The 22,268-nt window shown below is 49.7% G+C and overlaps 1 protein-coding gene across 1 annotated transcript in view; it reads left to right on the top strand.

The window, feature by feature from the left end:
• prr36b (proline rich 36b) overlaps positions 1-20,497 on the top strand; it is a 37,170-nt gene extending 16,673 nt beyond the window's left edge. The window contains exons 2-5 of the mRNA XM_080511224.1: positions 117-851; positions 1,174-1,261; positions 14,161-14,381; positions 16,202-20,497. Coding sequence (XP_080367350.1) covers positions 224-851; positions 1,174-1,261; positions 14,161-14,381; positions 16,202-19,335 — 4,071 coding nt within the window. The 5' untranslated portion in view covers positions 117-223 and the 3' untranslated portion in view covers positions 19,336-20,497. The remainder of the gene's footprint in view (positions 1-116; positions 852-1,173; positions 1,262-14,160; positions 14,382-16,201) is intronic.
• The last annotated feature ends 1,771 nt before the right edge of the window (positions 20,498-22,268 follow it).

The following is a 22,268-nucleotide window of genomic DNA, read 5'->3' as shown; positions in this document are numbered from 1 at the left end:
CTGTCTACCAACATTCCTGGACCTTTATCTGCTGCTGGTCTCAACTAAAACCTGCCTTTCATGTCTGGTCTTGCTGTTGGACTGACTGTTTTGCTGTCTGTTGTCTCTCCCTCCAGACGAACCCTTGCCATCTCCAGAGAGCCTGTAGGGAAGCATCCATCCTGTGAGCTCCCCGTCAGTCAGCCCTGCCCCGCAGCGACGGACCTCTACCATTCGAGTGGAGATGAAGCCGGATGGGGTTGCCACGGCAGCGCTGGAGCCAATGGAAGCGTTGGAGTCGGAGCCTGTAAATGAGGCGGCGCCGGCCGCGGCACCGGAGCCCAACCAGGCGGCCAGTCCGGCAGAGGAGGAGGTGCCACAGAAGCCCGCGGGGGGGACGGGTCAGGAGGAGCCCGAGAAGGCCAAGGAGACCCCGGCCGCCAAGGCCGGCAACAAAACCTCGGGAGACCCCAAAGCCAAGACTGCCAACAAGCCCACGGCCAAGACAAAAGCCGGCACCGCCAACCCTGCCAGGACCACGCCAGGCTCAAAGACCAACACGCCTCAGAGCCGCCTCTCGAACGGCGTCTCCAAACCCCAGACCAACGGCGTGGCGAAGAAGTCCACGACTCCTGCGGACAAAAAGAGCACCACGACCTCGGCTCTGTCCAAAAAGCCCACGGGGACGGCCGGGGCCGCCGCCGCCGCCGCCAGGAGCACCGCGGCGAAAGTGGGTGAGAAGAAAGCCACGGGGACGGCGGCCACCGGGGCGAAGCCGACGGCCGGAACAGCGGCGGCCAAAAAGACGACGTCCACGACTGCTAATGCTGTCAAATCCAGCGCCACAGCAGCTGCTGCTAAAAAGCCCCCAGGTCGGTGAAACCAGAGCAGAATTCAGTGGACCTGGGAGGGCTCAGAGCAATGTTTACTCTAATGTGATGACATGCAGATTGCTGCTCAGAGAATGGATTTAACACGCGTATTAGACATGCCAGAGTGGCCGCTGTTAAACTATGAATGCATTTGCCCCAGATCCTTGTGACACACTCTGTGCAGGACACGTTTTCCTGACCTATATTTAACAAATACACTGCTATATATATAGATATATATATATATATGTCTTGTGCTGCAGCTGATTGCAGTGTCCTTAGTGTTATTTGCTTCTCATTTCTTCATGTTTCTCTCCCCCAGCACCCAAGACTACGTCTGGAACTTCCACCAAGCCCGGCTCCGTGGCCTCGCCGAAGCCTGATAAGACTCCTGTTTCCAAGGCGACCAGGTGAGCGCGACAGGCAGCGAAGCCGTCTCTGTGTGTTTGTCGATCGGCCAGACCGCCGTCTAGAATTGCTCCTCTCCTCTCCTCGCACATCCTCCAGGCAAACGTGTCGTTAAGTGGGCTCCTTTGACAAAGAAAGTCTCAATAATTTGCCACCAGTCTTGCTTCAGAACAGCTGCAGAAGCGGAATAAACGACTGAATACATCCGAATTGCAGGGTATAACTTCTGTACTGAGAAGCTCCAGGGAGCCGAGTCGGAGGTACAGAAGCTTCCACTTGGCCACAGGTTCAAAGAAGACGCTGTTTAAGAAGGAACACCCCGGAGGAGAAGAGGGACAATGATCCCCCACATAGAGGCGGCGCATAAGTAGGCCAGCAAGCAGCCAGTGTCAGAACAAGCCCGGGAGCAAGGCCTCGCGGGGCTTCATCACAGCAAGCGTTACCCAGCATTATTAATAAAACAAGTTTTGGGAGGGTTCGGAGAGCAGGGGGAGGCGCAGCCGACAGGAATCGGCAGAAAACAAGGGGAGGCTCTGTGTCCCTGCTCCTCTACATTGAGGATTTGTTTGCATTTCTGCATCGGCTGCTGTCGCTGTGGGATCAGATCAACATGTGTTCCTCACCTGAGTCACGCTGTGGCCTGCCGTCTGATCCTGAGGTGAGCTGGCGACGCGCCAGGACGGGAGGCTGAAGGAGGCCTTTGTCCGAGGCAGAGGAGCCTCTGGGAGATTTACTGCTGATCCATCTGGCTCTGCATGATGTGTGTTTGTTTGTTTGTTTAGTTTAGTTTAAAAAATGGCCTCCTTCCTTGCTGTTATGTCACCACGTAGTACGTCCGGCAGCACACACACACACACCGTCGAATTTGAATCAGCAAGTCAAGCAGGTTGGAACATTTGTGGCAAACTTGTTCAGAGAAAAGCAAAGAAAGAAAACAGTCACTCGCTGGGAGTCATTAGAGCTTTCTGCTGTAAGATTCACCTGTGATCCCTGAACAGAGCGAGAAGCAGAAAGGTGAAGCTCTGGACTGGGTGCTCCTCACCCTTCGGTCAGGTCAGATGGACGGAGCCATCGAAATATCAAGAGATGGTGGACAATTTTGGCTTTTTAGTCTCGACAAAAGTAGCCATCTCTACATTTTATAAGTACTGTACAAACATGACAGGTCACCAGTATAGAATTGACCTCGTCAGAAATGGAAACGTAGTTTGTCCAAAAAGCATAACTGAGCGAGCAAAGCCAAAATAGAAGCAAACCAAGGAGAATATTAGGTTTTCCAGTGAAAATGCAAAACATTGGAAGCATGTGGGTGTCGGTGTACACCACATCGGTACTCTGAGCCGCTGGAAACACAACTGTTGTCGTCTTTATTTCTTGTCTTAGTGCCGAAAAAAACAAAAAAAAACTGTAGGTAATTGGTCACAAACTCATGTACCGGTCACATTTCTGTTTTAATCCTTGATAAACTATCTTTTTAAAGGTTTGCAATGAGGAACAGAGAACAAGGTCACACTTGAGGCAGAGCGAGCAGAAAACGATCCTAATTTATCAGTTAAAGCTGAGACGTGTGCTCACATATGCCTCCTCCAACACAAACTTAGTGGCCAGCTGCTTCACTCCACCTGCCAGGAAAGGTGCTGGGCCCTCCCCTCCTCCTCCCCTCCTCCCCTCCCCCCTCCCCCTGCGCTCCATGTGCCGCGGGAGCAGTTGGATTGAGGAGATTATGCTCAGATTACAGCTTTATACAATTGGTCGGTGTGCAAACATCTGATTAAAAAGAATTATTGAAGGACACGTAGGTAATGACCAGGAGCCTTACTGTGAACTGTCCTGTTGTTTTTTTTACCGTCAAAAAGTGCAGCAGGGAGATTTTTTTAGCATTTGTTTGTTTATGTTTGTTTCCTTAGAAATGTAGAATTCAGTTCAGGGTCACGTTGGAGTTTGGCGATAATGTCATCCTTGTGCTGTAAATCTGTCGGTTAGTTCAGTGTTTTTCAACCACTGGTGTTTCCTCCAGATGTCGTCAGGTGAGCCGTGGGAAATGATCCAATTTCACATTTTTTCTAAAAAAAACATTTGCTCTCACAGTGTGTTGCAGAGTAATCATGTATAAATACTCTTCACCACTAGAGGGCAGCACAGAACTTTGCCGGTGAAATGTAAAGTGACAGACGTCAGTGTGGTTCATCTCCACCTCCTGCTACCATCTTGTATCAAAGTACTGTGTCAGTGACAGTGATGGAGAAGTTTTAGAAAAGGAAGAATGTGAACCAGGATCTCAGCTCTTCATCCATCAGGTCCAGGTTTCACACTGAGGGAGTCACTATTAAAAAAACACATTGGAAATACTTTTTTTCTGTATTTATTTGATTCCTGTTGATAAAACTTTGATGAGAAAGACTTTATATTGTTAATAGAGGCTGCAGAGTTTCACATTTTAACATTTTCGGGTGGTGGTGGTGGTGGTGGTGGTGGTGGTGGTGGTGGTGGTGGTGGTGGTGGTGGTGGTGGTGTGCCTCCAGAGTTTTTCAAACAAAAAAGTGTCTCTCGGCTCAAAAAGGTTGAAAAACACTGGGTTAGAGAGTCGCATCTGATTTGACATTTCGTCCGTAGGCTTTGGAGCGGCGTCTTCAAAGAGAAGGTAATGAGCTTGGCAACAGGTCGAATAGAACGTTTTCAGTGTGAATGTCACTTTAATGGACTTGATTTTCTATTCCATCGTTTCTCTCTGCTTTGTGAGGAGGCCACCTTTCTGCCCGCTCGCCTCTGCGCTCCGGCAGATTGTGTTTCAAAGTCTTTCTCCATTTTCTCTGTATTCCCTGCGTCTCAGGCGGCGCACACTCCCACAGGCCACACTCTCTTCCCACTGTCCAGACGAATGGGAGGTCTGTCGGTCGTCCTCCCTGCCTGATGTGCGCTGAATGCAGCCTCCACGCCGCTCGGCTGGACGGTTTTGTGTTGTGAGTTTTTGTGTTACTTTGGAGTCTGACGTGCGGCTCGGGGAAGGATTGTGCTGCAGTAGACCTACATATGAGCGAGAGAGGGAGGGAGAGAGAGAGAGAGAGAGAGAGAGAGAGAGAGCTGGTGATTGTCTCCTCTGACATCTCCTTGTACTCTTTGTAGCTGCACTTTGTTCAGTGTGTGTGTGTGTGTGTGTGTTCACGTCAGCGTTTGTCTGTGTGATCTGCTTTGACGGGCCCATAAATTTCAGCTTTAATTAGATTTTGCCCTTTTCCCTACCTCGCCCCGGTGCTTAATTCACGCTCGCTATCAGCGGAGTGGTGGAGGGCTGTGGGGCACTGGGTTCATCCAGTGTGACTCGGAGGCCCCGGCTGATTTAATTCCACCCTGTGTAGGTTCCAGTTATCAGACGAATACAAGTGCAGACTAAATGCAGGCTCACTCAGTGACATCAATCTAATTTCAGCCCACTCACAAATGTTTGTTTCTCCTCTTCAGCCAGGGGTTTGCAGGGAAATCGAATTAGGTTTCATAGCGGTGGCTGCAAGTGGCTCCTTGTTGGAAATCATCCTTTGTCTCCTCTCCTTTATTTTCCCTCCCAGTGGTTCCAGTGAGGGTGAGAGAGCGTCTTTGATGGAGATGAAGCTCTTTGTTTTCTCGCCCTGCACTTTACTTGAAAGAGCAGCGGGTCAGTGAGGGTGTCCAGTTGAAAGTGACGTGTTGCTCACGCTCCACAAGTTCCGGGTTTGTGGCGTCGGACGACGGAAATCAGTATTTTTTTGATGTGTCGGCGTGTGAAATGTCACTCCTGGCCCGGCGGCGGCACTCGTGTGGACCCTGACCCTGAGCGTGAGGGAACCAGGCTCAAATGCCAGTTGTGGAAAAACCAAAGTGCCAAAGCCACCATGTCAGTTGAGTTCCAGTCACACGTTTCTCTACACAGTGACAAGACGATACGGCTGCTCAATTAATGGACTTTTAAAGGTGATTAGGATTTTGGAATCTAACGGCGTTAAACGATGTCGAGCCGATGGACGGCAGACGGAGACTTTATTCTTCATTAACCCACACTTCTCAGTGACTCTTCTTTTCTCTCTCTCTCTCTCTCCTGCATGAGAGCGCAGCGCCACACGCTGGTGCACCAGAATACTACCGAGCGGAAACCCCGCCTCTCTACAAAATAAAGTTCCCCACTGTGGTGATCAGTTAAGGTCATAATTCGCCCAGTTATGGGGAACTTTATTTTGTAGAGAGGAAGTAGTTTTGTTGTCCCAGCGTGTGTGAAGCTTCCACAGAGGGACGAGAGGAAAAAAGCATTTGTGAGAAGTGTGTTGGAATGAAGGAGAAAGTTTCAGACTGCCGTTCATCTGCTCCACACCTCCAACAGCTTGTTTTGGAACAATTTATCAAAGTGTTTCTGTTGGAGTTTATCTACCTCTTATTGTATTTTATTTATTTCTTGTTGTCAAAACATTGAGTGCAGAACAACAGTTTATTTTTTACTACTACATTATAAGCTATTTTTATATATTTAACAGTTGTTTTTTTTAAAAACATGTTCAATAAATGCTGTTCCAAATTCAAAGACATAATCATGTAAATACCCGTGATTTCAATATTGCCCAAAATAATCCTGATTATTTTCCATAATCGAGCAGCCCTACAAGACAATTAAGTAATGTTTGTCTCTAAACAAGATATTGGTCTGAACAGTTTGCCATGTTGATTCTTCGTATTCTGCATATAAATGACATGTTATAGCACAGTATAGTACAATGTGCTGAAACTAGCTCAGCAGCAATTAAATACAATCATAAAATAACCTGAACTCCGGCAGGCTGATTGGTAAAGTGCTATCAGTGGATGTTATTAGTCCCTGTCTGCCTGTGGGAAGTTACACAAGCTTGTACCTGTTGGTCTGAGCCAAAATCCCAAACATCTGACCCACACGGTATTATATAGAATATTTATTGTACATATACAACATAGAGAAGCGCTGACTTTTCTTTGTTTTTTAACTTTGTTAAAGTTAAGTATAAAAAATTATTGCAAATGGTGATAAACAGAAATACAGAGGGGCGTCTCCAGTATGCCTGTTTTTCTTTCTCAGTCCTTCAGTCCATTTAGTTCTCGGTGTCACGTTCCTTGTAGGCGTTCCATTTCTTCCAGTCTTTCTCAAACGTTTGGCCCTTGAGTTTTAAGTAACAAGTCATCTTTTTGTCATCAGTAAAGTTTGAGACAGATATCTGTCTTCTTCCTGCACGGTTTCGTCTCGCTTTCCCAGATTTTCACTGACTTTTTGAACGTGAAATCGCCTTGAAATCATGGACTGATTAAGGAATTTCAACTCCCAAAGTCTATAATTATCTGATATTTAAAAAAAAAATGGAGGAACGTCAAAGCAGGGACTTGCCTGTTAAAGTCGTCTTTCAGTGTGAGTGAAACGTCAGCAGGTGTCTGCAGTGGAGTATAAAAGAGTCTGTACTTGCTGTCTTTATATATCTGCAGCATGCATCTTTTACAGGTGTGTTGTTTCGTCCTTCACAGTGTTTCGTCCTTCACAGTGTTTCGTCCTTCACAGTGAGCACACAAACACCTGCAGCCTGCCATGGGAAATACCCAACCCTCAAATCCTCCCTCGCTGCCCTGCATGTTCGTACTTCATGTCCCAGCTTGTGTGCATCAATATTAAGTGGCTCCTGGTTCTCCTTGCGCAGCCGCAGATGAGGATTTCCCCGTCTCCGAATGCATTGAAGCCTTCAAACTGCCCAGCACGACGGCTGACCGTACAGGCGCCATCACATGTGGAGGAACGGCGTGCAATTGCGATTCAGAGCACGCCTTCGTTTCGCCGGTGTGAGGGGGGGGGGGGGGAGGGGAGGGAGACGTGCACGTGGTCGGCGCACACGTGACGTGCGGCTGCAGCAAAGTGAAGTAAGACAAAAAAAAAAAAAAAAAAAAAAAAATGGTGGCAGTGGAGTATGGAGGCTGCATGCTTGAATAAGTGATGGCGTCCCCGCTGGGCTGCCAGAGACGTAGAGAAGAGGCCGAGCTCGGCATGCAGAGGGAGGCGGGGAAAGAGGGCACGTCTCAAACAAAGGCAAAACGCCGGCCTCCGGTGTTAGAGGACAGACAAAGGACGTCCGCTCCTCCGTGTGCGACCCGGGAAAAGGAAGTGATGTGGTTCCTGGGCGGCCAGCAGCCTCTTCTACCGCCGAGCTGTTCCCACATTAGTCACGCTCCTCTCCTCACCCGCGGTCCCCGGGGGGGTGATGCACTTTTATGGGGAGTGGATTGAACGCAGCCCTCCTCGTGATCTAACAAATTAGCGCCGGTGTAAGGTCCCCACGTGGCCGCGGCGCCGCTCAGGGCCTCCGCCCAGACACCGTCCAGCCAGGCGTCCGGCGGCGAGCAGACGACCTGCTGCTCTGGGTGTGGCCACTGACTCTCCCTCCACCGCCGGTCTGTTACTGTGCAGCTGCACAGGCAATTACTAAATGGATTTAGTGAATAATCTGGAGGGAGGAGAGGAAGGGGGGGGTTAGAGGAGGCGTGTCTCTCAACATGAGGCAATTACTGATATTTGAAACACAGAATTTCTGCTTCCTCACTGAGCTTCACCAGAATCAACAGGTTTATTAGTTGGTCTACGATGCATTTTTTATAGATTTTAAACGGTGGAGGACCAGAAGGATGTACTGCAGTGTTTCTCTGAGGAATTAACCATCATAGTTTACCCATAAAAATACAGGTGGAACATTTCATTTAGTCCACTTCTGCAGAAATCTGTGACTAAATTCAACTAAAATAAAAGTAACCATGCTTTATTCATCCCTTTTGGGGAAATTCCTTTTTTTTCTGCTCTGTTACTCGGTTGTGGAGGTGAGGCCACATGGAGTGCTCCATGGAGCTGATGGGGGTCAAAGGTCACACTCAGGGACTTACAGTGGTGACTGCCTGCTGTGGGATTTGAACCTGCAAACTCCCATTCCCAAGTCCACCACGATGAGCGTAAAGGTCCTAAACTAGGACTTCTCTGTTTTTTAGTTCACAATTCAGTTGTTCTTTCAACAGTTCATGTCAAACTGTACAATTACAAAGCTCTTGTTGTCGTTTCAGCTGGATTTTCTCCACGTTACTGAACAGGGTCTGTATTTAAAATGAGCATTTAACAGCAGCTAAAGCCCCCCCCCCCCCCCAGCGAGTCCCACCTGTCTGGCTATAAATACCTGAGTGAAGATGGAGCAGCGGAGCTTCGATCAGGCTCACTTACCAGGGCGACGGCTCTGCCTCCGTCGTTCTGCTGCTTAATTAACACGCCGTCGTCTTCAATTCACTGCTGGTCTTCAGAGGGGGGAAGATCCTCTGCAGCTGGGTCGCTCGCCGTTTGCTGCAGGGAATCCGTCTGTCCGCTTGCTCTCTCTGCTCCTGCTCACTCATTTCACCCTTTTTTTTTTTTTTTTTCCCCTCTTCTCCCCGTCTCATTATTTAAATCAGAGTCTTGTTCCAGACGAACAAAGCAGCAGCAGCAGCAGCAGCAGCAGCAGCAGGCGGCCATGTTTCTGGCCTCGAGGGAAAGCAGGAGCTGCAGTCGGACCTTTTAGCTGCACCACGTTTCTGTTCATGTTCTGGAGCCACAAGGTGCAGCTTTCTCTGCACTGCGTCCAGTTCAATGCCTGTAAGGCGACGCTAACTCCTGCAGGCTTGTCAGTCGTTGAGCTCGAGCTGAGCCTGATTACAAAATAAAATACGAACGTATTGAGTTGGTGGGAATGCAGTCTATCAAGGTCCACCCTCAGAGCATCACGTCAGAACATCAGGCTCCGTCTACGTAACGTGTTTCTCATGAAAACACAAAACTTTACATGTGTTTTGTAAGTCCGTTTACTACAAACACCACGTTTTCAACGTTTCTGCCGTTTCCGTGGAAACGGACGTCGTTTTCAAAATGTTGAACCCCCCCCCCCCCCCCGAAAAAAAAGCTACAATTTCTGCGTTTTCACTTGAAATATCGAGCAAACGGCACTTCAGTGGGTTGAACCAGTTTGTGTTTCACTGACTTGCAGCTCCTGTGAGAAAATGACTCTCATCTTCCAAATGCAAACCAGAAAGAAAAAACTGGCGTTAATTAATGATCGCTGTGATCCCGGCGGTGAAATGGAGAAAAATAGACAAAGAGTTACTGTAAAACTTTAAATAGAAAGAGGAGGCAACATATTCAGCATCTCCAAAAGCCTGATTATATAAGTGAACGTTGTGAAAAATAATTGCAATGAGGAAATAGATGCTGAGGTATACAGTTACACTTCAAATATTGGAAACTAGTACATTTAGTGAGTGACTCTCTGCTTTCATCATTTCTTAGGCACATTTAATAAACGTCTCATGTCATCCTGCGGTGTGCTCCTTTCTGTAATATTCATACAGAATGATTTTCCCCCCAGTGTTTTCCATCTTCTCTTACAAAAATGGGTCACGGCTGAGAGTTTGGTGTATTATTAAAGTTAAGTCCCACTGTCTTTCAATAGAAAGCAGATGTGTCCAATAATAGAAGCTCCTGCTTCGGGTCCAAAGCAAAGTAAACACAATATTTCCTCTGAAGCAGACAAAGAACATCACTTGTCACGAGGCTCTGGGACGTCGTCCGGCTTGGTTTTGTGAGCCTTCCTGGATTATCTGTGCTCCTTTCATCAGAGGGATTATTGAGAACCTTCTCCTCCAATATCCCATTAGCATACTTCATCACTAATGCCGCTCTCTGTCAGCGTTATCTTGTACTTCAGACTTACTCCACTGCGTTGTTTCACCGCCGTCTTTTCATTTCCTGCTTAATATCTCAACATTTTACCCACTCGGGGAATACATTAAGGTCTAATGGAAGCAAGTGGTTTATCGTGGACAAATAATTCGACTCCCCCATCAAGTCTCACTCCTCCAAATACGACATAATGTAGAATGACAGTGGTGCTTCCAGTAACAGTGTGTGGCCGGTCTTTTGTAGAAATCCTGTCAGTATATTCAGTTTACCAGACAATTACTCCTGAAACTGATGGCAATCTTAATATAAAGTTCATTTCAATTATACTTTCTGATGCAAAATGCAGTGAAATGTCCAGAAAGCTACTATAACTGTTGCATTCTGGGTGTTTTTACCCGCTGACAGTGTTGCTTTGAGGCTGATTTGCAACCCTTCATCTCAGCTCGGCTCTTGTATTTAACCAAAAATCTGTTTTTTCCTTTGAATTATTCACCATTTTCTTGGTGGTTTGGTCGGATTGGAGCGTCTTGTTTGACACGCGTAGTTTCTTTTAGCTCAAACTGTTGATTTCTGTGTGATTTTGGGCCGTTTGATGCTTTTCGACAGGTTTGGTTTCGTAGAAAAAGGCCTGTTTTAGTTCATTCACACTGTCAAGCCTTCACGTCTTTCAGTGTCCAAGCTCTTTAATTCTCTCCACCTCTTCATCAGTTTCTTTTGTCCCAGCGATAAATCCTCAGAGGGATTTTCTTTGCCACTTTCCCCATCAGCACTTCTCACCCGCTCTGATTTCCCGGTAAACACGGCCGCCGCCAGGCACTCTTAAATCAACGCGTCACCGACGACTCCGTCAGCAGTTTTGTGTTGCCAGAGGGGTTGTTGTTTTTTTTTTTCTCCTTAAAGCAATCCGGACGTGATCCAACAGTGTGATTCTCACTGACACACCTTTCGCTTTGTGAAGCAGCCGCGCCCCCTGCAGCGAGGCCGCCTCTAATCTCATTCCACCTTAACAAGCCTCCTTCCGATGCTCCTGCCAGGCCGTGAGCGGCACGCACACCTTCACCGCTCTGCTCCCCGGCTCTTCTCTTCTCAGTATTAAACTTTAACTTGGCCGTCTTCACAGTTCTTTATTTAGAAGCGGGCAGTGAGTGCAGCCGCTGTCGGGACCGCTGCATGTAGGCTGCTCCACTCAGGCTGACGCAGCCCGGCCCCTGGAGGGGGTTTCCTCCCGGGTGTGGAGCGAGAGAGACGGGACTCCGGGGAGCAGGCCGGGTCGGGACGCCTCTCCGGGGTCCGTCGTGACTCACTTCCTGCCCCCCCCCCCCCCCCCCCCCGGGGGACTTTGTGGGGAGTTTGTCAGACGAGTCGTCTCAGCCCAGACCTCTCGTCAGTGTTTGGACCAGAGGTGTCAAACACGTTTCACATTCAGCCCAGTTTCACCCCGAGTGGGCCGGGCCGGTGAAATAGTGCTGCCATTACCTTTAAATTCTAGTTTTTCTTTGTCGTGGCACAGATGATGAAAATGTATATATTTTTACAAAACCAAACAATCGCAACTGATAATGACGACGGTCTCAACAAAAGAAACCTTCTGGTGCAAAATACAGTGAGATGTCCGGAAAACGTGTAGAGCTGTTGCATTCTGGGTGTTTTTTTTTTACAAACCCACCCTGACAGCTGGGGCGTTGAGGCTGGTCTGGGAGCAGTGAGGTGCCGGGCCTCCATCTCAGCTCGGCCCTCACCGTCGTGTCGCGTCCAAAACTCTGAGGAAATTTGTTGGAACGTCTTTGAAATTCTTACAAGTTGCTTGGTTTGTGTGGTTTTGGTCCGCAGGCTTTATGTTTGCCGCCGCGAGATTAGACTTTATCATCAGCAGCTCGGCTTCACACTGAAATATCAAATCTACATTCACTACTACTGTTATGCCTTTCTCTTTGTCCACGTTGGGAATTTTTCTTTTAATTAGAATTTTAATAAATTGAAACCCAGGTCTTTTACAACTTTTTGAAAACTTCATGTTTTACATAATAAATGCCATGATGTCTTGGGGAAAAAAATGTATGAAACACCATCAATATTTATTTCCAGGGTGTTTCATATCAGATTCTACGTGACATCGGGAACAGATTCATTTGAAAATCCATTACAGACGGTGAGTTTAGTTTATTTCACTCTTAAAGTCTGACAGCCGATCGCTCTTCATTCCGAGCACGTCAGTTTGATGCGTGTTGTCTGGGGTGTTGGTGCTTTTAATCACTGTGCCAGGGAGATAAACATTGCATTATTATCCCCCGATGCAGTAATAATAATCAATTAAGTCTGGTCTATTTCTCTTCTGGGTGTTAAACAGACGGTGTGAGCTGAGCTGGCCTGGTCCTCAGGAAGACCTTACAACATGAACTTCATTTATATCTTCCTCTAAAACCAGTAAACTCTTCATCATACACCCTGCAAGAAACACACAGGTCCAGCCCAGGTCATCAAATTAGACTGTATGTGTATTTAAATCATTTCTTTTTTTCTGTTGTCATTCTTAGACCCTCTGTTATTTGTTGGTTCTGATGGTATGATCCACGTTCTTGCAGGTCTTGGTGTATACATATTGTATGTTCTCAGGGTTTTAGCATCAAAAGTTCATGCTGCCCCTTCAGAAGTCCACGTTTGAAAAAAGCCGAAAAAAAAAAAAAAAAAGCAAGTGTGGCACTCAGCAGTTTTATCATCAGGTGTAATGAAGGTTGTCAGTTTGCCCTCTCAGATTCAGAATGACTTTATTAATCCCTTGGGACGACTCCCTCAGGGAAATTCAAGTTCCAGCAGCTTTAACAGGGCAGGAGCAGCACAGAGGGAGCAAAAGAATAAAGAACGAACAAAATAGGATAAGGCTAAAAAAATAAAATACATAAGTATGTACAATATTATATAGACTCTTAAGATAAGATAAGATAAGATAAGCCTTTATTGATCACCAAGGAGAAATGTACTTGTTACTTTCTGCTCTTAAGGACTCATGAGTAGGAAAGACAAGAAATGTGCAAACAGTTAGGTAAGAATAGAGGAATCTTATATACAATGACTATCAAGAACTCTAAGGACCAAAAATATTTACAGTAGAAAGTAATAGTAAGTATATATATAAAAAAAAAAAAAAATAGGACTAAAATAAAAATAAGATAAAAATCACAGACTATAATAAAGTATAATAAGTTCTAAGGGGAGCAAAATATACAGTAAGATGAAATACAAGGAAAATAAACTATGATGGGGGGTAAAGTGTAGAATAAAGTACAATAAACATACTATAGTAAAAAATAATACCAGTGTTGGCAGAGCAGGTTCAGTCCTAACAAGTGGTCAATTAAGTGGCGTAGATGAAGTGACGTAGATAAAGTGACGTAGATGCAGGGGTTATTGCACATAGTTTAGTTGCAGGTTATTGCAGGTTACTTTACAGTCTTGTCCAGTCTAACAGCAGTGAGGATGAAGGACTTGCTCCGTCCTGCACTGAGAGCTCCTCAGCTCCTCTACAGTCCCGTGCAGTGGGTGGGTGGTGTTGTCCATGATGGAGGAGCCTTAACTACCACCCTCCTGTCGCTTCCAGAGTCCAGGGGGCAGCCCAGGACGGAGCTGGCCCTCCTGACCAGCTTCACCAAGCTTTACTAAATAGAAATAACAAAGAATAAAACTCCAAATAAAATCTAAAGTATAAAGTGACAGGTGACGTTAAAAACGCACTGTGGTTACAGACAGGGTTATGGTCTTCTGTCCTCTGACCCCCCTCCCCCCCCCCCCCCCGTTGGACCGGACCTCTCTCTGTGAACTTCTTCATTCTTTGGCTTCTGAGCTGCTGCCACAGATATTCAGGTCACAGTCTCCGCCGCCCTTGAACAATGTCTGAGTTGAGTCTTGTTTGTTTGCGCTGCCTCTTGGCGCCCTCTGGCCGCGGCGGTGACTCATGGTGGCACGTCACCGTCCTGTCACGACCACTCCGAGCCCCTCGCAGCCCCGGGGTGCGACCGGCTCGGGCACTCAAATGCTCCAGTCAGCTCCGATTAATTGTGGCTCCTTATGTTCTCTTAAGTTGTGGAATCAGTGTGGATGAAGCTCACGGGACCGTGAGGTTTCGCCCTCCAGCTCAGGGTCGTCTGACCTCCTCCGTGGTTTTTTTTTTTTTTTGATCTCCCGCAGGCCTTCCACCGGCACCACGGCGTCGACTCGCCCCGCCACGGCTTCCACTCGCCCCGCCAGCGCCAGCACTGCCAAGAGCTCCACCGCCGCAGCCAAACCTGCCGCCCCCAAAACCCCCTCCGCTGCCAAGGCTGCTGCCGCCAAACCCGCCGCCACCACCCCCTCTGCTGGTAGAGCGCCGCCATCGCAAGCACCCAGGAACGCCACGCCTGTGAAGAAAGGTGAGCGAGTTCAAACGGGTGTGAGGTCTGTGTAACGTGATAAAAACAGAACAAATAGAGAAATGGGACGAGTGCAGCTCTGCAGAATCCTGGGAAAGAAACAAAATGAAGCCTCTTGAGCCTTTGTCGCTTGAAGGTCAACTCCCACTGGTGTAATCTCAGGGCCATCGCCGATTCTTGTTGAAACAGCGACTTTGTTGTTAAGCGCCGGTTCCTTCCACATTACATCACTTCCACAATTACAACCATTGCAGGATGCCAGGTTCTCCTCGGCTCCACTCAGTTCACCCTGGTTCAGAGGCACTCGCTTCGAAATGCAGCAGCAGGGAATTTGAGGAAAGAAATCATCAGACTCACTTAAACATCAACACTATTTGTGGATTCCTCTGCTTTTCATAGGGGGACTTTTCTATTGTCGGGCCTAAAGCAGTGAAACAGTTTGTCGGTCAGACCCGTTCCATGTGAAAAGTAATCATTTTTGCAATTATGATTTGGAAAGGTTTCAGGTTTAAACATTTTGAAAATGATGTCCGTCTACACCAGTGATTCCCAACCGGGGGTACACGGACCCCTAGGGGTACGCGAGGGTATTGCAGGGGGTACGCAGAAAGATTATAAATTAGCCTACAGTATCCACACACACACACAAAAAAATTATACTATATTATATTGTATTATATCATGAATTTTAGTAAGGCCATACGTTTATTTTCCATGAGTAGCAGTTCGTCCACAGTGATTGTAACACTACAATGCACATAATATGAAAAGACTATAAAGTGGCGCGCTTTAAAAAAAAAAAAAAAAAAAGGTTCACATTCTTGCTGCGGGCGCGCACGATTCGCGAAGCTAGCTAACTCTAGCTGCATACCGACTGTAAACATGGATGCATGGCTAGGCAGGAGTAAACGTCCAGCTACCGCTACTGCTACCGTCGCCTCGGACGCAGGCACAGGGGAGCCCAGTGAAAAAAGGAATTATGAAAGACTTATGAAAGACAAGCAAGCGCAAGTGTCTCATTAAAAGGTATGTTTTTACACTCACAATCATTGTTTTATTTAAATGAGCAGTTGGATAGATAGAAAGACAAAGGGTTAAATATAAGTACACATTAAGGCGAATAATCACACACGAGAGAGGGGGTACTTTTCACATGGAAACCAGCTCAAGGGGTACACTGGTCAAAAAAGGTTGGGAACCACTGGTCTACACAGAGACATCAGAAACACTGAAAACGATGTATCTGGCCTCCAGGCCACGAGTTGGCGCTGTTGTTAGTTTTAGTACTGAAAGCACACACACACCAAACTGGATTGTTGTTACAGTGACTATCAAAATAAAATCACCAAGTTGGATTGTTATTGTGGTGACTGTCAAAATAAAGGTACCAAGTCCAGGAGAATATAGGACTGGGAGTCATGACACCAGGGAGGAACCTTTGTTCTGATTGGCTCTACTGAGCATGTGCAGAACTATAGTACTATGGACTTGAAGCACCACAGCCGTAGGAGTGTTTCAGAAAAGTTGCATTTTTCTCCATTTCCATGGAGCCGGAGTTGAAGTGGTTTCAAAAACGTATTTTCGGTGGCTCTGAGCACCGTTAATGTGTGAATAGACCCAGAAACACAAAGAAAGCTTTCCGTTGTTTGGTTAAAACGTTGTCGTGTAACTGGGTCCTGAGTGTTTAGGTGAAGCTGTGCAGTTTTCCAAGATAAGCCACTGAGAGATTTACTGTGTTTGTCGGTACACGACGCTTTACTGTTTAATTCTTTTGTATATGGTCACTTTGTCTGAGCCGATCTTTTCCTTTGTTTTCCTAGATGTTACCAAACCGGCTGCCAGAAAGCCTGCAGACTCCCCCCTCTCCCGACCTTCCTCCACAACAAAGGGGGCAAAGCCTGAGACCCCCAAGTCGGCCTCAAAAGCAGAAGTCTCTGCCAAAAAGCCTCCCAGTAAGCCTGCAGACACGAAAACAGCCAACCGCTCCAAACCACAGGAGAGTAAGGCCCCGGCCTCCAAGACCCCCGTCTCCAAAGCAAAGGCCTCCAGCCCCAAGAAGACTGTGGGAAGCAGCACCCCGACTCCCGTCAAACGGGGGCCAAAAGGTGCAGCGCCCGAGGAGGTAGCTGCCGTAGTGGCTACCGCCGCTGCTATCGCTAGCGCGGCCGCCGTCGTTGCCGGAGCAGGAGAACCAGAACTTCCTGCAGAAGGAGCTGTGAGGACCTCTGCTCCCTCCGTGGAAGCAGCACCAGAACCCGTCCTTCCTCCTGTCCAGCCGACTCCAGAACCCCCAAGAGAACCAACTCCAGAACCCCCAAGAGAACCAACTCCAGTACCCCCGCGAGAGCCGACTCCAGAACCCCCGCGAGAGCCGACTCCAGAACCCCCGCGAGAGCCGACTCCAGAACCTATGAGGGTACCAACACCAGAACCCCCACGAGTACCGACTCCAGAACCTATGAGGGTACCAACACCAGAACCCCCACGAGTACCGACTCCAGAACCTATGAGGGTACCAACACCAGAACCCCCACGAGAACCGACCCCGGAACCCCCACGAGAACCGACACCGGAACCTATGAGAGTACCAACACCAGAACTCCCACGAGAACTGACACCGGAACCCCCACGGGAACCGACTCCAGAACCTATGAGAGTACCGACTCCAGAACCCGTTAGAGAAATGTCTCCAGATCCTGGTGTAGAGGTTCTGTCTGAAGCATCAGCGGAGTCAGACCAAGAACCTGAAGCGGTTCCTCAACCACCGTCTCTGGTTCAGATGTCGGCCCACATGGATCCATTCAGATTCGAGACATCGGTTCCTTCCCTGGGAACCACGGTGATGTCCCCTCCGTGTTCTCCTCCTGGCCTGGCTTCACCCGTCAGAGAGCCGGAGAGCGCCCCCTGTCTGCTGGACATGCAGGCCCAGTCCAACCTCTGGGACAGGAACCAGGCCGTGGATCCTTCTAATCCAGTCGACACCCTTCAGTACCAGGAAGAACAGGAAAGGGACATTTACCAACATTTTGGGGGAGTGGAGAGGAGGGGGGAGGAGGAGGAGGAGGAGGAGGAGGAGGAGGAGAACCTGTTAATGCCTACCTGCACAGTTCCAGTGGCCTTTGATATTATGGCGCAACCCAACTTTGTGGGTACCTCGGCCCTGGAGGACTTCAGCCCCAGAGGAATGATTTCCCCTCGTGATCAGGAGGAGGCGGTGGAAAAGGCCGATCAGGAGATCAATGAAGATGATGAGGAGGAGGACGACGAAGATGAGGAGCAGAGGAGACTGGGTCATCAGCCTTCGTCCCTGATCACTGACATGAGCACGTCTCAGCCCTCTGAGGAGTTCCAGGTCCGGTCCTCGGCGGGGTGGCACGGAGACGACTTCCTGTCGGGCATGGACTCCGAGGACGTGAGCAGCTGCACCAGCAGCCGCCAGCAGGGGGTGTCCGACCTCAGCAGCGCCCAGCACACCGCCATCTTGGAGGGCACGCAGAGCTCCGACGCCCTGGTGGACACCAGCCTGCGCGGCTCCGAGGGAGACGGGAACTTCATGGGCTCTCCCAACGTGGAGACGCTCGCCAACGAGGAGGAGGACGACGAGGACGACGAGCGCGTGGATGACATGGACTTGAGTTCGGAGAGAGTGGAGGAGCCTCACAAGGCGTACCAGGGGCACGAGGACGAGGACGAGGACGTAGAGATGCGGAGTGAAGGCGTGACGGAGAGCTGCGGGAACGCGGATGAAGACGACTTCAACGAGGGGGAGCGTTTAGACAACCTCAACCGCGCCGCCCCCCCCGCTGCCGCCGTCTCCTGGGGCCAGGCCAACCCCTTCGCTGACACCTGGGCTCAACCGGCCCCGCGGCTCTCCGGATCCTCCCCCAGTCCCGTGTCCGACCACGGCGCCGCCGAATCAGAGACGCCCACTCAGTGTCTGGCTCAGGCGTATTTGGACAGTGGCGCCCCGTCCTTCGCCCCGTCCTTCGCCCTGCCGTCCGAGCAGCACCTGCAGGACCGCCGGTCGCCTCAGGAGGAGGTGAAGGAGGAGGGTCGCGGCGCGGCGCCGGCCGCCCACAGCAGCAGCGAGACGAGCACGCCGGAGGACCTCCGAGACTACGACAGCAGCTCGGGCGTGGAGTCGCGCTCCGACAAGCAGCAGACGCCGGTGCCGGCTTCAGTCCAGCCCGACCTGGAGCAGGACCTCGGGATCCACCTGGAGAAAGGTGACGGAGAAGAGGAGGAGGCGGAGACCCTCCCCGCCGACGAGGTCCCGGGAACGGGACCCCCGACCGCGCCGGCGTCCGCCCCGTCGTCCCCCTCCACCTCCGGAGACGAGGCCAGCGACACCGAGGGCGAGATGCAGATCAACGACCCCGACGCCCCCATGACGATGATGATGATGATGGACGAGAGCGCCGGCTTCGACAGCCCCCCGCCCACCCGCGACCTGCCGGCTCTGGAGGAGGACGAGGAGGCCGGCGACGCCCCGACCGGCGAGGAGGACGGAGGCGGGGCCACGCCCCAGTCTGCCAACTCGGTGGCGTCCTACGGCTTCGACTGCACCACGTCCAACTCCAACGCCCACTCCATGGCGGAGAGCTGCGGGAAGAGTCCCGGGATCTTCTCCCTGGAGAACGAGGAGCAGCTCCCGGAGGAGGCCAAGGACCCCTCCCTGATCAAGGAGCTGACGCTGCCGTCGGCCGCCGCCACCACCGCCGCCGCCCACGCAGACGACCTGCTGGGCAGACCGGTGGACCTGATGCCCCTGGGACTCCCGGGGGACCGCCACGCCGGCCAGGGCGACCAGCTCTACATGCTGGGGGGGAAGATGGCGGCGGAGCAGCTGGAGGAGGCGGAGCCGGAGGGGCAGCAGCGCGGAGACGACAGCCAGCCGCCATACTACTCCACCATATGTGATAAGACTGATAGTTTTCTGGCAGGTAACGTATAAAGTCTCTCGTCTCCCCCCCCCGAATGCACCTTTTCCCCCGCACCCCTCCCCCTCTACCTGTTGTTTGTTTTCTCTCCGGTTGGGTTAGACGGCTTAGAAGGAAAAAAAGAAAAAAAGGAGAGTGAGATTGTAGGAAAAAGATTAAAAAAAAAAAAAAAAAAATGACTGTAGCAATTTTTAAATGAAGCCTCTCTCTTTCATACTGTTCTGATGGTTGTGAGTGTTTGGCTTCAACTCCTTTATGTACAATAGCTACTACCATTTTCTAGTAGAATGTTCTTTTTAAGTAACACTGCATATTCTGTAGCCCCTGACGGGGTATTGACTGATTGGTCCAATGTGACTGAGCCTTTAAAGCCGAAAAAGACAAAAAAAAGCAAAACAACCCACACAGATGGAATGAAATGGACTCATTGTGTATTTATCCCACTGTTTGTACCGAACAAAATGTCAATGATCTCTTTTTGGTTTTTTTTTTCTTTTTGTATTTGCTTATTTGGATTGTTTTTGTTTGTTTCTGTTAAAACATGGTGGTCCCCCCCCCCCCCCCCCCCCCCCCCCTCCACGCTCAGCAGCACCATAGCAGTAGTCACATGCTCCTCTTCACAGTCCGTCTTCTTCTTTTAAGACTTGTAGCTTCAGCGGTAAAGGCTAGGTATTAACACGGGTGGCGGTGGGCGTGGCAGTCTTAGATTGCAGCTGGTGACGTTCTTTAAATGTGTGCTTCAAGAGGTTTCTGCGCTGTGTGCATAGGTTGTGAAGGTATATAAACGTGCAGTCACGTACAGTATGTGTTTCCAGGCGTTTGGTTTAAACAGTGGCGAAGCTTTCAAAGCCTCAGTTCGCTGATCCTTTGTGTTCCAGGAGACTATGATTTAGGGGTCCTGTTCAAGTACCCCGATACGACTTTAAAAAAAAAAAAAAAAGTGTCATCGATGCGTCCCGACTATTATTTGTGATGAGACTCTGCATAATCCTCCATCGCTGTCACAGTTTGAAACCTTTTCATAGTGGTTTACTCTTTCAACGGTATATTGCATGTTTAACTAACAAAGACTGTACTACCTGACATTTGAAGCCGTTCTACACTAGACATGTTCGTCAATGAATGGTTGGCACTAGGTTATCTTTCAAAGTTCCATTAAAACATCATTGCAAGGCATTTTGTTCCTGTTTCTTATTTCCCCTGCGGGTCCAGCATGAGCCGACCGTCCCTCTGTCCCCGTCGCTGTGTGTCTCCGTCTGTCGCTGTCTGTCCCCCGGCGCTTCCCTCCGCCGTGGGAACGGCTGGCAAACAGGAAGTGACGCGACGTGTGTCGTTCCATTTCTCAAATGGAATTTTGGTGTGAGAAAGGTTTCCCATACCCAGCATGCTCTCTGCCCGGCCGTCGGTCGGGAGCTTGACAAGTATTTCACCGCGAGGTCTCCACACTCAGACGTTCTCCGCGGTGCTGTAGCGTCGCACCCCAACGTGAACGTTCACACAAAGACAAAAAAGCTCACAAAAGTCCACGTCGGTCACCAGGTTGTCCTTCGTCTTGAAGGGTTTCACGGTCAAGCTCTCCAGACGTTCTCAGATCAGTCGTCCTGAGCCACGGCGGTCAAACACCTTCAGTCTGATCTCCTCTCGGTGAATTCAAACCACCAGAACCTCCATAAAACATGTCCATGTCTTCACAAAACCAAATGTCTGACGTTCCCTGTCCTCGCGTTCTAACGGAGACAGGGGGAGAACGTCTGCTTCCCGAACCGGCCGTGTGAGCTTCCCCCCCCCCCGTCATACCCGGTTCTCCTCTGCTCCGCCTCTTCTCTTCCTGCTTGCTGAAACCCCAGAAGAAATCAGACTCTCCCTCCACTCCTCCATACCTGCAGCGTCTTCCTGAGCCGCGTCCTCACAGTGAAGCCAACATGTCCACCGCGGCCATGTCTTGGCTTCATTTCATGAGTGTTCCACCTCGTTTACGTGTCCAAGTGAAAACGCAGACGGTCCGTTGTGTTTCTGGGAGACACTGAAAACGCTGCGGCCACGCATGCCAACCACGGCCGCAGTAAACCGTTCTTCTGCACGCGCTCAGTAGCTGGACAATAACAATAACGGTCACCATAACGACAATCCAACATGGCCGTCTTGTTCCACTGCAAAAACCAACAGCGGCACCCCCTAGGGGTCCGACGTGCTCACTACGCCGTTTTCAGTGTTTCTGCAGTCTCCATGTAAAAACGCACATCGTTTTCAAGATGTTAGACTTTCCCGAAAAGGGAAAAGTAAAAGCGTTTGTCACTTGCAAGGTCTTGCAGACGAGGCGTGGAAGTGAAATGCCTCCGTCTTTATGTCCACCGTGTCTCTTCGTGACGAGTCCGTGCAGAACCTCCAGGTCTGGTCCGTCTACCGATGTCAAGTGTTGCTCGTTTTATGATTTTATGTCATAAAGTGTCTCGTTCTTTTTGTCCGATCTGTCTTTGTCTCTGACTTCCTGCTGTCCTGCGCCGAGCGCTGTCCTCTGTCCTGCATGGTCAACGTCCTTTCCAGGGGAATAAAGCAGGAGACAATAGATGTTTTTTTTTTTTTAAAAACCAATTCAACTTCTGAGAGAAAACGTGTGGCACCTGACGGTGTGTCTCTGTGTGCCGGCCGTACATCCTGTGTCCCGGGTGTCCCGGGTGTCCCTTTCATTTGGAAGCCCCGTCTCTCTTTGGTTCCACCTTTGCGTTGTGGTCCTCCTCCCCTCCCGTCGTACCACCTGCTGTGTTTGATGCATGCGTCTCTAACGGAGGCACCAAGTGATGTTGACTGTCTCACAGGAGACACCAAGACTCCAGATGAGGGTCGCGGGTGGCAAACCCGCTCACGGCAAGACAACCAGAACCAGAACCAGAACCAGAACCTCCCAGCCAGCGCCGCCCCCATAGCCAACGGCCACTACCTGGCGCTG

This window comes from Blennius ocellaris (genome assembly GCF_963422515.1).
Source record: "Blennius ocellaris genome assembly, chromosome: 16".
Classification (NCBI taxonomy): domain Eukaryota; kingdom Metazoa; phylum Chordata; class Actinopteri; order Blenniiformes; family Blenniidae; genus Blennius; species Blennius ocellaris.
Note: the sequence above shows the minus strand (reverse complement) of the source record. Positions and strands in the feature narration are given on the sequence as shown.